General features: G+C 36.9%; 1 protein-coding gene and 1 non-coding gene across 7 annotated transcripts in view; one reads left to right on the top strand and one right to left on the bottom strand.

The window, feature by feature from the left end:
- Positions 1–17,519, top strand: part of NBEA (neurobeachin) — a 676,277-nt gene that overhangs the window by 189,380 nt on the left and 469,378 nt on the right. For all 6 annotated transcript variants that reach the window (XM_061434789.1, XM_061434791.1, XM_061434788.1 and 3 more), the window contains one exon: positions 15,826–15,934. In XM_061434789.1, the coding sequence (XP_061290773.1) occupies positions 15,826–15,934 (109 nt within the window). The remainder of the gene's footprint in view (positions 1–15,825; positions 15,935–17,519) is intronic.
- TRNAY-AUA (transfer RNA tyrosine (anticodon AUA)) lies at positions 858–929 on the bottom strand. The gene has a single exon. It is a non-coding gene; the product is annotated as a tRNA-Tyr (tRNA).

Genomic DNA, 17,519 nt, shown 5'->3' with positions numbered 1-17,519 from the left:
AAGACTTCCCTGGTAGTCCAGTGGTTAAGACCCTGTGCTTCCAATGCAGGGGGCATAGGTTTGGTCCCTCGTTGGGAAACTTGAGCTCCCAAATGCCATGCAGCCAAGAAAAAGAAAAGATGAAAAAAAGAAAACTGTAACGCTGTCAATATATTAAAGAATACTGTATAAATAAAACTGAGAACAATGCATATAATGGATGATTTTTAAAAATCTATAAAATTCAAGAAGCATAAAACGTGACATATGCATGCTAACTCCTTTCAGTTGTGTCCGACTCTTTGTGACCCCATGGACCATAGCCCACCAGGCTCCTCTGACCATGAGAGTCTGTAGGCAAGAATTAAGGTGTGGGTTGCCATGCCATCTTCCAGGGGATCTTCCTATCTAGGAATCAAATCCACATATCTTAAAGTCTCTTGCATTGGTGGCATGTTCTTTACCACTAGTGCCACCTGGGAAACCCAAAACTGTAATACATAAATACAAATGAAAAAAATCAGGAATCATGGTCTTATTATTGGACAAGTTAGAATTCAAGCCAAAAAGCAATAAACAACATAAACAAAGATACTTTATAATATTAAAGGTTGAAACTTTAATGAAACAGAAATTACAGGAGAAATAATCACTAATAATTTAAAACATTGAAACAAACTCTAATTCACCCCAGCCCATAAAAAGGCAAAAGGGAGAGGAATATAAATAGTAAAGTAAATCTGATTAATATAGCTTGAAGTCAGTAGGTACCACATTAATAAAGACTGTAACTCCCAAGTGCTTATGGAACATGAATGAAATTTTTTTTTTTTTTTAAGAATACTGGAGTGGGGTGCCATTTCCTTCTCCAGGGGATCTTCCCCACCCAGGGATCGAACATGGGTCTCCTGCATTATAGGCAGATGCCCTACCATCTGAGCCACCAGGGAAGTCCATGAATGAAAATTTGACTTGGTGTGAAAGTGAAAGTATTAGTCTCTCGGTCATGTCTGACTCTTTGCCACCCCATCAACTGTAGTCAACCAGGCTCCTCTGTCCATGCAGTTCTCCAGGCAAGAATACTGGAGTGTGTTGCCATCCCTTTTCCAGGGATCTTCCCAACCCAAGGATCAAACCTGGGTCTCCTGCATTGCAGGCAGATTCTTTACCATCTGAACCACCAGGGAGGCTGGACATGGTAGGGTGTAGTAGGGTCAAAGAAAAAAATCCAAAACAGAGAGACAAAATGGTCAAGATTTTCTTGTTAAAATGCAACAAAATTGAAAGTAGGAATAAAATTTAAAAAATTAAGTTTCTTCTTCCTAGACATTTAAAATTTATTAAACAACTTTTGTGTCAAAGAGAAAGTACACTGAAATTGCAGAATTTTTAGAAAACAACTTCAAAACCCCATTGAATACAGCTAAAGAAGTGCTTGGGAGAAGGAACTGGCAACCCACTCCAGTATTCTTGCCTGGAGAATCCTGTAGACAGAGGAGCCTGGAGGGCTGCTGTCCATAGGGTCGCACAGAGTTGGACACAACTGAAGTGACTTAGCATGCATGCATGCATTGGAGAAGGAAATGGCAACCTACTCCGGTATTCTTGCCTGGAGAATCCTCGGGTCAGAGGAGCCTGGTGGGCTGCGTCTATAGGGTTGCACAGAGTTGGACACGACTGAAGCAACTTAGCAGCAGCAGCAAAGAAGTACTTAGAGGAATATCATAGCTATGAAACAATAGAAAAGAAATACAGAATAAAAGAATTAAAGCATAAACATTAGATAAGGAATTACAATAAATGGAAATAATAAATTAGAAAGTAGGAATTAAAGATTTAAAAGAGATAATCATTTAAAATCTGATTTTTTAAAAATTGTAATAAAAATGGCTAGCTAACCGCTAAGCAACTGAAGAAAGGGCAAATGTAATGAATGTACAAAATCAGTGATAATTTTCTTAATTAGTATAGAAACTGAGAAAGTTAAAAGAATCTTGCATGATGAGCTTTCTCTAGAAATTGGTAAGACAACCCAGTAGAAGAATAGGCAAGGATGTATGTAAGTGAACAATTTATAGAGGCAAATACATGTGGCACAACTGTATTTGAAAGGAGGTAAATTCTACCTCTAGTAGAATATATGTATTATATATATATATATATATATATAAATGTAATTCTACCTGTTGGGGCTTCCCTGGTGGCTCAATTCTACCTGTAGTAAGGGAAATATAATCTAAAACTAAGCACATTGTTCATGTATTAGATGGATAGAAATCTCAAAATTCAGCATCCTTCTCTGTTAGCAAGACACATGGGAAGAGCAAGCATCTCACATATTGCTAACTAGAGCATAAACTAGTATAACCCCATATGGAGTGCAGTTTATTTTCATTGATATCTGTCAAAATTACAAATACGTGTACTTTTTAACCTAACAATTCATCAGTTGCAGGCATGTGAAATGATAGCTATTCAGAGTTATTCATTTTTTCTTTGTTTATGATAGTAAATGTTAGGAGAAATCTTAAATTTCTATTAATGGGGGAATTTGTTAACAAATAAATTATAGTTCATTTATTAAATGGAATACTATGTAGTTATAAGACCAGTGAGATAAATCTCTACATACAGATATAACAACTATATTGTTAAAAGATTAAAAATAAATAGTAAAGATGGATATGTATTATTAATAGACGCTATTTTTGTTGAAAGAGAACATGAGAACATAGTACTTATTATATTTGCAGTGAGAAAGTCTAGTCGAATTCATAAGAAATAAATCAAGAACAGTGGTTTCTAACGGGGAGTTGGTAGAAATGAAGGTATATATAGATTATGTTAATATTTTAATCATATTAATGTTAGTTATAGAAACAATTTTTCAGGAACAAATTGTTTAAAAAACTGCAAACATTGAATGTAAAAAGCGCCTTTAAAATCTTGAAAGAATTTTCAGGAATTGCATTATTAATGGAATTAATTAAGTAGAATCAATGACTGATTAGTTAAAATGAGTTATCTATTGGAGAATGATGGAGCAGGACTAGGCTTAAATACACCTACACAGTTTAAATAATTCCTATCAATGTTATGAAATTAAATTTAGTAGTAAAAAGAAAAAAAACACTTAAAGCATATACAACTTGATGGTTAATGGATATAATTGATTAACAATATACACGTAGTTCATTGGCTCTCAAGTTGGACTGCCTAGGTTTGGATCTTACCTTAGCCGTGTGTTTTCTGAGTGGTTTCAGAAACATCTTTGAATCTCAGTTTTTATCCCTATGAATGAATAAAATCATACCGCTTCCCTCATTGACCTTTATCATTAAAATATATACTATATAATAAATATAAAGAGTTCATAGCATATTGCTACATGCTAATTTGAATAGTTAACAAAAAGTTAACTATTTTGATAAAAGTAGAATATTTCTTCCTTATGATATCTTACGTACCTGACACCAAATATAAATATGAAACACTAGTGGTATTCAAATAGAAATGGGATGATTTTACTATAATCTAATCATTACTAGCATTTCAGGATTTGAAACAAAACACTATTAGTTTCAGGAAATAGGTGCTGTAATTAATATACCTAAAATCCTAAGAGAGACATCTTTAAAACTGTTAAAAAATAAGATACCACCCAAAGTCAGCATCTCATTTGTGTATGGGGGAATCATTCTATAGTGAAGCGGAATTGTGTCTGTGGCTGAAACTAAACTGAAGTCTAGGTGGTGTCGTCTCTACTGAGTTTTTGATTTCTGTAAGTACCTAGGACACAGCTTGGGAGATAATCCATATACTTTGTGAGCTGAACTAGAGATAGATTTGGCATCTCTCATAAAAACTGAGAAGTCTGTTCCAAATAATAAATGTAGTTACTCCCACTGCTTGACGATGGAACTTAAACCCCCTCTCCTTGAGTGAGGGATGGACTTACTGGCTAACTTCCAAAAAATAGTGGAATCTGATTGAGTTTTTCACTATTGAATAAGATTAACATCACCAGTCATATGTCATTTTGATAGCATGTTCCCTGATGCGATATGATGAGAAGGGCACTTCATCTCTGTGGTATTCTTCTAAGAAACAAATAACCTTAGTCTAATTATAAGAAAGCATCATATGCCTCCCAGTTGAGCGACATTCTTCAGAATACTTGACCAATACTCTTCAAAACTGTTGAAAGACATGAAACACAATGGATGGGAACCTGCTAAAGACCAGAAGTTCTAAATGTACAGTGGTATTCTGGATTGGATACTGAACAGGAAAAAAAAAAAAAAAAGTCATGATGAAATCTAAATAAAGTCTGTAGTTAATAATATACCTGTGTTCATTCTTAGTTTTGACATATGTACCATGATTAGGTATGTTAACATATTGGAAAGCTGGGTAAGTAATATAAGGGACCTCTCTGTACTATCCTTTCAACTTTTCTATAAATCTTAAGAATTTTCAAAATAAAAAGACATAGAAAATTGAGTAACCTTCTCTTTGATATGTGCTTGAATAGAAAGCCAAACTGGCCCTTCATGAAAATGGCTTAATTACAGTTACTCTCAGGACAGAATTCTGACACATGGTTCAACTAGATGATCAAAATGCCCAATGTTGTACCATAGTAAAACTATGACTATTTCAGCTTAAAATTTTTAAAGTACATGTTACTGAATATTTATTGTGGAAATAAAAGTTTCTCAACCAAGTATGTTTGTCTAAAGTCTTAAATTTCAAACACTGTTGCTTTTGGATGATTCTAAAAGATAATTTCACTCAAAACCATACTGCTGCTGCTGCTGCTAAGTTGCTTCAGTCATGTCCTACTCTGTGCGACACCGTAGACGGCAGCCCACCAGGCTCCCCCGTCCCTGGGATTCTCCAGGCAAGAACACTGGAGTGGGTTGCCATTTCCTTCTCCAATGCATGAAAGTGAAAAGTGAAAGTGAAGTCGCTCAGTCGTGTCCGACTCTTCGCGACCCCATGGACTGCAGCCTACCAGGCTCCTCTGTCCATGGATTTTCCAGGCAAGAGTACTGGAGTGGGGTGCCATTGCCTTCTCCAAAAAGTATACTATTGGTAGTTAAATGAATCAAAATGCTGTCTGTTAGTTTTTCATTCTAGCAAGTGCCTGTTACATGTTGACAGTTGTTTAACCTAATTGCTTCTTTCTTTTTTGGACTAGTTGAAATTAGTCCAGTTTATTGTCTGTTAGTAAAAAGTACTGGTGCAGATTTTGGGGATACAGCAGTTAAAAGAATTAAAAAAAAAAAAAGCTGTCTCCTCATCTACTCTAAACTCCAAGCTTGGCTCTCTTCTACCAAAATGTTGGCTTTTGTAGGTACTTGGATAGGTATAAATGAGTCTTGATGTTCTGTTGGGGTACCAGTAGAGTAAAAATGGCAGTCTGTGAGGGATTTTTCCTCTCCCGTGGTACTGACAAACAGCTAATGAAGTATGTTAGTAGCCTAAGTTAAAGACTAAAAAGCAGCAAATCTTGATCTCAGTGATCTCTGCCTTCCATTCTCTCTCCTCTCCTCTGTCTTCCCCTTCCAAGGCATATTAACTTTGACTTCTATGTAAGTTACCATCAGAATGGCAAGAGGTACCTGAAATGATGGGATGATTTTTCCTTGTCTTTGAACTTGTAAAAGTAGATGGATATTGTAAGTAAAAGGATATTGGAGTACTAGGATGCTGGCTTCAGGACCTACACCATGATAAGTTACATACTTCAGATCAGTGTGCTTAGAGGGATCTTTGCCTTACAACAACCTCAGGGAGGGACTTCATATAAAATTCACACCAGGGTGATCTGAGTGCAACATTGTGAAAACAGGAGATAACAACTCATTTGAAGGGGCATAAAAGACAGAGACAAGAGGTAAGAGAGAATCAAGTTATGTACTCAATGAAATAGAACTAGTGTGGAAGCTTTGATGGAATCTTTCAACTTTATTTCTTGTAAGTGCATCTGAAATTCAAGTAGACTACCAAAGGTGACATTCTGCCTCTTTAAATTATTATTTTTCTGTATTCACCCAAATTAGTAAACTGAAGATCTCAAAGCATGGACCAAAAACATAAAATGAGAGAAAATATAAAGGCATAGGAGACTTACCAGGACTGTTAAGAATAATTGGAGAAGAAACAAGATGGGTAAAAAAGATACCCTGAAACACTTTGTACCAGTAAAAACTTAAAAATGTTGAGGAAAATATTACAAAATTCCTTTCAGATGTGTAGCTCAGTACACAAAAGTAAGGAACATTTTCTCATATGCCAAAAATGAATATCAAACAAAATAGGGGTTATAATTCTTAAGAAACAAGATCATATTGAAACAAGCTATTTAGCTTTTAAAAAAATAACAAAAATAACTTCTGGAAATGAAAAGGTACTAACTTAACAACTCCATGGACATGTTAAACAGATTATGTACTTAAGAAAGAATTGGAGAGTTTTTATCATAAATGGATGTTGAATTTTGTCAAAGGCTTTCTCTGCATCTATTGAGATAATCATATGGTTTTTAGTGTTCAATTTGTTAATGTGGTGTATTACATTGATTGATTTGTGGATATTGAGGAATCCTTGCATCCCTGGGATAAAGCCCACTTGGTGTATGATCTTTTTGATGTGTTGTTGGATTCTGATTGCTAGAATTTTGTTAAGGATTTTGGCATCTGTGTTCATCAGTGATATTGGCCTGTAGTTTTCTTTTTTTGTGGCATCTTTGTCAGGTTTTGGTATTAGGGGGATGGTGGCCTCATAGAATGAATTTGGAAGTTTACCTTCCTCTTCAATTTTCTGGAAGAGTTTGAGTAGGATAGGTGTTAGCTCTTCTCTAAATTTTTGGTAGAATTCAGCTGTGAAGCCATCTGGACCTGGGCTTTTGTTTGCTGGAAGATTTCTGATTACAGTTTCAATTTCCGTGCTTGTGATGGGTCTGTTAAGATTTTCTATTTCTTCCTGGTCGAGTTTTGGAAAGTTGTACTTTTCTAAGAATTTGTCCATTTCTTCCACGTTGTCCATTTTATTGGCATATAATTGCTGATAGTAGTCTCTTATGATCCTTTGTATTTCTGTGTTGTCTGTTGTGATCTCTCCATTTTCATTTCTAATTTTATTGATTTGAATTTATGATAAAAACTCCCCAGAAAGCAGGAATAGAAGGAGCATACCTCAACATAATAAAAGCTGTATATGACAAACCCACAGCAAACATTATCCTCAATGGTGAAAAATTGAAAGCATTTCCTCTAAAGTCAGGAACAAGACAAGGGTGCCCACTCTCACCATTACTATTCAACATAGTTTTGGAAGTTTTGGCCACAGCAATCAGAGCAGAAAAAGAAATAAAAGGAATCCAAATTGGAAAAGAAGAAGTAAAACTCTCACTATTTGCAGATGACATGATCCTCTACATAGAAAACCCTAAAGACTCCACCAGAAAATTACTAGAACTAATCAATGACTATAGTAAAGTTGCAGGTTATAAAATCAACACACAGAAATCCCTTGCATTCCTATACACTAATAATGAGAAAACAGAAAGAGAAATTAAGGCAACAATTCCATTCACCATTGCAACGGAAAGGATAAAATACTTAGGAATATATCTACCTAAAGAAACTAAAGACCTATATATAGAAAACTATAAAACACTGGTGAAAGAAATCAAAGAGGACACTAATAGATGGAGAAAAATATACCATGTTCATGGATTGGAAGAATCAATATACTGAAAATGAGTATACTACCCAAAGCAATTTATAGATTCAATGCAATCTCTATCAAGCTACCAATGGTATTCTTCACAGAGGTAGAACAAATTATTTCACAATTTCTATGGAATTCAAAAAATCTCAAATAGCCAAAGCAATCTTGAGAAAGAAGAATGGAACTGGAGGAATCAACCTGCCTGACTTCAGGCTCTACTACAAAGCCACAGTCATCAAGACAGTATGGTACTGGCACAAAGACAGAAATATAGATCAATGGAACAAAAGAGAAAGCCCAGAGATAAATCCACGCACATATGGACACCTTATCTTTGACAAAGGAGGCAAGAATATACAATGGATTAAAGACAATCTCTTTAACAAGTGGTGCTGGGAAAACTGGTCAACCACTTGTAAAAGAATGAAACTAGAGCACTTTCTAACACCATACACAAAAATAAACTCAAAATGGATTAAAGATCTAAACGTAAGACCAGAAACTATAAAACTCCTAGAGGAGAATATAGGCAAAACACTCCCTGACATACATCACAGCAGGATCCTCTATGACCCACCTCCCAGAATATTGGAAATAAAAGCAAAAATAAACAAATGGGACCTAATTAAACTTAAAAGCTTCTGCACAACAAAGGAAACTATAAGCAAGGTGAAAAGACAGCCTTCAGAATGGGAGAAAATAATAGCAAATGAAGCAACAAACAACTAATCTCAAAAATATACAAGCAACTCCTACAGCTCAACTCCAGAAAAATAAATGACCCAATCAAAAAATGGGCCAAAGAACTAAATAGACATTTCTCCAAAGAAGACATACAGATGCTTAACAAACACATGAAAAGATGCTCAACATCACTCATTATCAGAGAAATGCAAATCAAAACCACTATGAGGTACCATTTCACACCAGTCACAATGGCTGCGATCCAAAAGTCTACAAGCAATAATTGCTGTAGACTGTGTGGAGAAAAGAGAACCCTCTTACACTGTTGGTGGGAATGCAAACTAGTACAGCCACTATGGAGAACAGTGTGGAGATTCCTTAAAAAACTGGAAATAGAACTGCCTTATGATCCAGCAATCCCACTGCTGGGCATACACTCTGAGGAAACCAGAATTGAAAGAGACATGTGTACCCCAGTGTTCATCGCAGCACTGTTTATAATAGCCAGGACATGGAAGCAACCTAGATGTCCATCAGCAGATGAATGGATAAGAAAGCGGTGGTACATACACACAATGGAGTATTACTCAGCCATTAAAAAGAATACATTTGAATCAGTTCTAATGAGGTGGATGAAACTGGAGCCTATTATACAGAGTGAAGTAAGCCAGAAAGAAAACACCAATACAGTATACTAACGCATATATATGGAATTTAGAATGATGGTAACAATAACCCTGTATACGAGACAGCAAAAGAGACACTGATGTATAGAACAGTCTTTTGAACTCTGTGGGAGAGGGAGAGGGTGGGATGATTCGGGAGAATGGCATTGAAATATGTATAATATCATATATGAAATGAGTCACCAGTCGAGGTTCGATGCACAATACTGGATGCTTGGGGCTGGTGCACTGGGATGACCCAGAGGGATGGTATGAGGAGGGAGGTGGGAGAAGGGTTCAGGATGGGGAACACATGTATACCTGTGGCAGATTCATTTTGATATATGGCAAAACCAATACAATATTGTAAAGTTAAATAAAATAAAATAAAAAAAAAGAAAGAATTGGTGAACTAGAAGAAATATGTATAAGGAGCACCTAGAAACAAAGATGACAAATAGGAAAGGAGGTTAAGTGTGTATAGAAAGAATGAAAGATTTCATAGAATAAAATACCTAAGGGTAAGTTTAACCAAGGAAATTGAAAGATCTGTATACTGAAAACTATGACATTGATAAGGAAAAAAAAAAAAAGTTGAAGACACAGACAAAGGTAAAGATATACATGCTCATGGTTTGGAAGAATGAATTTTGTTAAAATGCCCATACTACCCAAAGTGATCTACAGATTGAATGCAATTGCTATCAAAATGACAATGGCATTTCCTTACAGATATAGACAAACAATTCTAAAATGTTTATGGAACCACAGAAGACACTGAATAACTGAAGCACTCTTGGGAAAGAGCAAAGCTGAAGGCATCACATTTCCTGATTTTAGATTATAATCCAAACTTACAGTTTTCAAAACCGTATGCTATGCTAAGTCACTTCAGTCGTGTCCGACTCTGTGCGACCCCATAGATGGCAGCCCACCAGGCTCCCCCGTCCCTGGGATTCTCCAGGCAAGAACACTGGAGTGGGTTGCCATTTCCTTCTCCAATGCATGAAAGTGAAAAGTGAAAGTGAAGTCGCTCAGTCGTGTCCAATTCTTAGCGACCCCATGGTTTACAGCCTAACAGGCTCCTCCGTCCATGGGATTTTCCAAGCAAGAGTACTGGAGTGGGGTGCCATTTCCTTCTCTGATTCAAAACCGTATAGTCTTAGCATAAAAACAGACACATGAATCAAAGGAACAAAATAGTCCAGAAATACAGCTGACATACATCACCAGTACTTCTTGACAAAGGAGCCAAGACATAACAACGAGGAAAAAATAATCTCTGGTGTAAATGATGGGAAAACTGGACCATGTTCAGTTCAGTTCAGTCGCTTAGTTGTGAATGACTCTTTGCGACCCCGTGGACTGCAGCATGCCAGGCCTCCCTGTCCATCAGCAACTCCCGGAGTTTACTCAAACGCATGTCCATTGAGTTGGTGATGCCATCCAAGCATCTCATCCTCTGTCATCCCCTTCTCCTCCTGCCTTCTTCCCATCTTTCCCAGCCTCAGAGTCTTTTCAAGTAAGTCAACTCTTTGCATCAGGTGGCCAAAGTATTGGAGTTTCAGCTTCAACATCAGTCCTTCCAATGAATATTCAGGACTGATCTCCTTCAGAATGGACTGGTTTCATCTCCTTGAAGTCCAAGGGACTCTCAAGAGTCTTCTCTAACACCACAGTTCAAAAGCATCAGTTCTTTGGCACTCAGCTTTCTTTATAGTCCAACTCTTAGATCCATACATGACTACTGGAAAAACTGGATCCTTGACTAGACAGACTTTTGTTGGCAAAGTAATGTCTCTTATGAATATGCTGTCTAGGTTGGTCATAACTTTCCTTCCAAGGAGTAGATGTCTTTTAATTTCATGGCTGCAGTCACCATCTGCAGTGATTTTGGACCCCCCCCCAAAAATAAAGTAAGGCACTGTTGCCACTGTTCCCCCATCTATTTGCCATGAAGTGATGGGACCAGATGCCATGATCTTAGTTTTCTGAATGTTGAGTTTTAAGCCAACTTTTTCATTCTCCTCTTTCACTTTCATTAAGAGGCTCTGTAGTTCTTCTTCACTTTCTGCCATAAGGGTGTCATCTGCATATCTGAGGTTATTATTTCTCCTGGCAATCTTGATTCAGCTTGTGCTTCATCCAGCACAGTGTTGCTCATGATGTACTCTGCATAGAAGTTAAATAAGTGGGGTAACAATATACAGCCTTGACGTACTCCTTTTCCTCTTTGGAACCAGTCCGTTGTTCCACATGCAGTTCTAACTGTTGCTTCTTGACCTGCATACAGATTTCTCAAGAGGCAGGTCAGGTGGTCTGGTATCCCCATCTCTTTCAGAATTTTCCACAGTATTGTGATCCACACAGTCAAAGGCTTTGGCATAGTCAATAAAGCAGAAATAGATGTTTTTCTGGAACTCTCTTCCTTTTTCCATGATCCAGAGGATGTTGGCAATTTGATCTCTGGTTCCTCTGCCTTTTCTAAAACCACCTTGAACATCTGGAAGTTCATGGTTCACGTATTGCTGAAGCCTGACTTCGAGAAATTTTAGCACTATTTTACTGTCGTGTGAGATGAGTGCAATTGTGCAGTAGTTTGAGCATTCTTTGGCATTGCCTTTCTTTGGGATTGGAATGAAAACTGACCTTTTCCAGTCCTGTGGCCACTGCTGAATTTTCCAAATTTGCTGGCATATGGAATGCAGCACTTTCACAGCATCATCTTTTAGGATTTGAAATAGCTCAACTGGAATTCCATCACCTCCACTAGCTTTGTTCATAGTGATGCTTCCTAAAGCCCACTTGACTTCTCATTCCAGGATATCTGGCTCTAGGTGAGTGATCACACCATCTTGATTAATTTGGTCGTGAAGATCTTTCTTGTACAGTTCTTCTGTGTATTCTTGCCACCTCTTCTTAATATCTTCTGCTTCTGTTAGGTCCATACCATATTTGTCTTTTATTGAGCCCATCTTTGCATGAAATGTTCCCTTGGTATCTCTAATTTTCTTGAAGAGATCTCTAGTCTTTCCCTTCTATTGTTTTCCTCTATTTCTTTGCACTGATCACTGAGGAATGCTTTCTTATCTCTCTTTGCTATTCTTTGGAACTCTACATTCAAATGGTTATATCTTTCCTTTTCTCCTTTGCTTTTCACTTTTCACAGCTATTTGTAAGGCCTCCTCAGACAGCCATTTTGATTTTTTGCCTTTCTTTTTCTTGGGGATAGTCTTGATCAACACCCTCTTCCAGCAACACAAGAGAAGCCTCTACACATGGACATCACCAAATGGCCAACACTGAAATCAGATTGATTATATTCTTTGCAGCCAGAGTTGGAGAAGCTCTATACAGTCAGCAAAAACAAGACTGGAAGCTGACTGTGGCTCAGATCATGAACTCCTTATTGCCAAATTCAGACTTAAATTGAAGAAAGTAGGGAAAACTACTAGACCATTCAGTTATGACCTAAATCAAATCCCTTATGATTATACAGTGAAAGTGAGAAATAGATTAACGGGACTAGATTTGATAGAGTTCCTGATGAACTATGGGCGGAGATTCATGAAAACTGGACAACCAAATGCCAAAGGATGAAACTGGAATTCTGTCTTATGCATTAGATAAAAATTATCTCAAAAAAGAAAAAATAACTCAAAATGAATTAAAGACTTGAGCATTACACCAAAAAACATAGGAGGTAAGCTCTTTGACGTCAGTCTTGGCAGTGGTTTTATGGATTTGACAACAAAAGCAAAAATAATCAGTTATATCAATCTAAAAAATTTCTGTCCAGCAAAGGAAAATCAACAATATGAAAAAGAAACCTACTGAATGGGAGAAATATATGCAAATCATATCACTGATAAGATATTAATATATAAAATATATAAAGACTTGATAAACTTAGGAGCAAACAACCCAATTTAGAAATAGAAGATGTGAATAGACATTTTCCCAAGGAAGACCTACAACAGGTACAGGAACATGTGCTTAGTATCCCTAATGCAAATTCTAAGCCATACCTGTTAGAATGACTGTTATCAAAAAGGTAAGAGACACAAATAAAACAGTCCATGTGCACTGTTGGTGTGAATATAAATCAGTGCATCCACTATGGAAAACATTATGGAGATTCTTCAAAAAATTAAAAGTAGAACTATTGTATGGTCCAATGATGTCACTTCTGGGAGTCTATATACAATGGGATTAAAATCAGGATCTCAAAGAGATTTCTGTACCCTCATGTTCATTACAGCATTATTTGCAAATAGCCAGGACATGGAAACAGCCTAAATGTTCATCTGTGGGTGAATAGACAAAGAAAACGTGGACAGCTAGGCTGTAGATTTCCCTGCTTTTTTAAGTGGAATATTACCCAGGCATAAAAATAAGGCTATCCTGTCATGTGTCACAACTTGGATGGATCTTGAGGGCTCTATACTAAGTGAAATAAGTCAGACAGAGAAAGACAAATACTCTGTCATCTCACTCGTATGTGGAATCTGTAGAAACCAAACTCATAGAAATCGAGAACAAATGGGGCGCTTCCCACAGCCTGCAGGGTAGAGACTAGGAGAAAGGAGTGGATGAGGTCAAAAGGTACAAGCTTCCAGTTGTAAGATAAATGAGGTCTGGGGATGAAGTGTACAGTGTGGTCACTATAGTTAACAATACTTTATTGTATATTTTAAAGTTTCTAAGAGCATAGATTTTACCACAAGGAAATGTTTTCATCACAAGGCTTGTGAAATTGCTAGATGAAGTAAATACCACACTTGAAATCACAATGAAAAATAGAAGATAATTTGGTTTGAATAAAAGCAGAACCACAATGCAGTCCTCATGCATTGCTGATGAACTGAATGCATAGAGTTGGGTCTTTCATTAGATGTCCTATGCGAAACAAAATCATGTGATTGATAGGGCCAGTGTACCCGCTTTATGCCTGAAATGATGAATGCCATTTTTGGCTTTATCTTGACTGCTGTGCAGCAGCATTTATTGGTGAGCATTGTTTTAAAGGAAACTGCAAGAGGAATTTGCTTCATCTCTTCCCTGGTATAAACACAACATTCTTCAAGTCCCCCCAAGAACTGGAATTAAGCTCCTGAATAAGCATTTACACTGTAGGAGATAATCAAGAGAGCATGCATTTCTTTAGTAGTTGAAGTTGTAGTGTCACAGTTAGGAGATTGCCCTAAATTTCAGATAGCCTAATTTAACCAGTTCTGTGTATCAAAAAGATATATCAAGGGATATATATTGGCATTTGTGTTTTCCTGACCGGGAACAAATGAAAGTGCCTGACTTCCTTTCCTTAGGTGTGGCTTGAGTTGGAAGAGACCAAAGTCTCCCCCTTGGTAATCCTGTAATATCCATCTGTCGTGACAAACATATAACCATTTGACTTGCCAGTCTTGTCTGTTTTGCAAACATAGCCGTTCGACACTTGCCCTAGCTGCCTCTTGGGTTTAGGTAATTTCTGCTGTCTGGGCTGAGGAGGATTGGGTGAGGGGATCAGCTGTCCTACCTCTTTTGTGTTGTGTATTGTAGTTAGAAGGCTAATGGAAGAGAGCATTTCCTGGTGAGTGGTGTCCAGATAAATGGTTGATTATTTGATTTCTATATTAGTTAAGATGGCGAAAGCTCCTGTTACAGACAGTGAAGTTTTAGTAACTTACCACACTAGTAGTTTCTTTTTTATTCACTTAAGAGCCAAGTGGGTATCCGTAGTAGGTGATTTCTTCAAGCGATGCTCTTTTCACCTGGTACCTCTTCATCCTTATCGTAAAGCTTCTTTGTTGCTTCTATGGGGAAGAGTTTTTTCCTGTGGGCTAGACCTAAAATTGATCCACAAACTTTCTGCTCAAATTCCATGGACTAGAACTCAGTTTAGTGGCCACACCCAGCTGCAATAGAGACTAGAATTACAGTACAGCTATGGGCTCAGGAAAAAAGGAACAAAAGTTTGGTGATTATCTAGTCAGTTTATGTCATAGTTGCCAAATCCAAACAACAAGGAAAATCAATGTAAGAGATGAAATACTGAGAGTTGAAAGCCAAGAAGATCCAGATCCAGACCTGTAAGAAAGTGATGTGAATGAGAGGTGAGAAAGTGTTCCAGGAGATCTCTAATAGAGCTGTGCTGCAGTCCATGGGGTTGCAAAGAGTTGGACACAACTTAGCAACTAACTTAGCAACTGAGCAACAACAAAACTTCTAGGTATGGATTTGGAGGAACAGTTAAATGAGCCACAAATACAAGCAGTATTGAGTTTACTTTACTTCTGCCAAATTACTTTGCTTTGTATTCATTTTTAACCATAATTTAAAATTTTTGTTATTAAATTTTTACATAGATTATTTCATAGAATTTGGACAGAAAGGTTTTGAAAAATTTGTGCTCTGTGTGTTAAGGGAAACCAATAATTTAGCATAATATAATAACTCCTAAATAGTTATTAGAAATTTGAAAATTACAGCTGTCAACATTTATACAATATTTTGTAATTTGTATACCTAACATTTCAGTTTGTGCAGATGTTTTGAGAAGTGTTTAAGTAGCAGTCTTGGTAATTTAGAAGGCAGCTATGCTATAAACTGTCATTTATTTTAGAAGATGAAAGTTAGTAAACATAACTACTTCTGTAATTCTGTATCTGCTTATAGATTTTACTACTTATCCTAAAGTCATATGGTTATAAAATCCTGTGTGTTTAATAGTATGATGTTTTTCTCCCTTTTTCTTCAGAAGAAAAGTTGAAATCATGCATACCCACAGCCTTTTCACTCTTCTTGGAGAAAGGCTGATGTTGCACACAAACACTGTGACTGTGACCACATACAACACACTTTATGAGGTAAAAGTTTTTACATGTGTGATGAGAATTTTAAACGTATGCAGTGGAAACTCTCTATGTGATTGAAATAGTAGTTGATCATTTAATCTAAAAAGGTAGTAATTCTTAAAAAATAATGAACGCATAGTTACATTTTAAAAACTTTGTTTTAAAACATATCCACGTACAATTATTTGGCAGTCTTCCTATGTTGCACGTATGTTTGAGTATTTAAACAGCAAAGTGTTTGTTTCAATAAAAGTATGGGAGTGAAGAGGGATGCTTGTGCCCTGTATTTATTATTTGAATAACAGTAGGTTATTTTTAATTTTCAGTCAGTACCTTTTTGATACACATTAAGTAAGTAGTACACTTAAGTAAACATCCTATCTTCTTTTTTGTTATTTTTAAGTCTGAGCAGAAATGTAAGAAAAATGCCACTGCTGGATGTCATGATCTTTTTCTGATCTGAAAGGGCCATCCATCCCTGTCTCTTGATTATTTTATTCTCCATCCCCAACTTTTATAAGTAGCTATATTCAAAAGCAGAGACATTACTTTGCTAACAAAGGTTCATCTAGTCAAGGCTATGGTTTTTCCTGTGGTCATGTATGGATGTGAGAGTTGAAGAAGGCTGAGCGCCAAAGAATTGATGCTTTTGAACTGTGGTGTTGGAGAAGACTCTTGAGAGTCCCTTGGACTGCAGGGAGATCCAACCAGTCCATTCTGAAGGAGATCAGCCCTGGGATTTCTTTGGAAGGAATGATGCTAAAGCTGAAACTCCAGTACTTTGGCCACCTCATGCGAAGAGTTGACTCATTGGAAAAGACTCTGATGCTGGGAGGGATTGGGGGCAGGAGGAGAAGGGGACGACAGAGGATGAGATGGCTGGATGGCATCACTGACTCGATGGACGTGAGTTTCAGTGAACTCCGGGAATTGGTGATGGACAGGGAGGCCTGGCGTGCTGTGATTCATGGGGTCGCAAAGAGTCGGACACAACTGAGCGACTGATCTGATCTGATCTGATGTATAACTAAGCTCTCAAGTAACTTGTATAGTTTCCTCAAAGTTTTCTATATTACTTTAGGTTGAACTATTTAAAAAGTTTCATTCAAAACTCAGTGTGTTAACCTAAGTCATGAAATTAAGTCATAATATAAAGTGATATCCTTATTAAATATAATTTATTGTTTTTTTAATATATGTAAGAAAAGAAGTAAACACAGGGTATAGCCTAAAATATAGTGAAAAATCATATATCCATAATTTATATATGATTTTTCATTCTTTACTGTGACAGATGTTTACTGACTATGGGCAGTGTGTTAGGCAGTTTGCTAATTGCTAGGAATGTAGCAGTGAAAAGGATGTATAGGAATCCTGTACTCATAGAGCTTGGGTGCTAGTAGAAAAGTCAGTAAATGTTTTAGAATTCTGTCTTTTCCTTTCTATGGTTAACTTTGGTAATTTCTTGTTACTTAAAAGAAGTTTAACAAAAAAAAACTCATTGGGGGACTTCCCTGGTGGTCCAGTAGTTAAGAATCACCTTACAATGCCAGGGACATGGGTTCGATCCCTGGTCCTAGAAGATCTAAGCCCATGC

Source organism: Bos javanicus, chromosome 12 (genome assembly GCF_032452875.1).
Source record: "Bos javanicus breed banteng chromosome 12, ARS-OSU_banteng_1.0, whole genome shotgun sequence".
Taxonomy (NCBI): Eukaryota; Metazoa; Chordata; class Mammalia; order Artiodactyla; family Bovidae; genus Bos; species Bos javanicus.
This window is presented reverse-complemented; position numbering and strand designations above follow the sequence as displayed.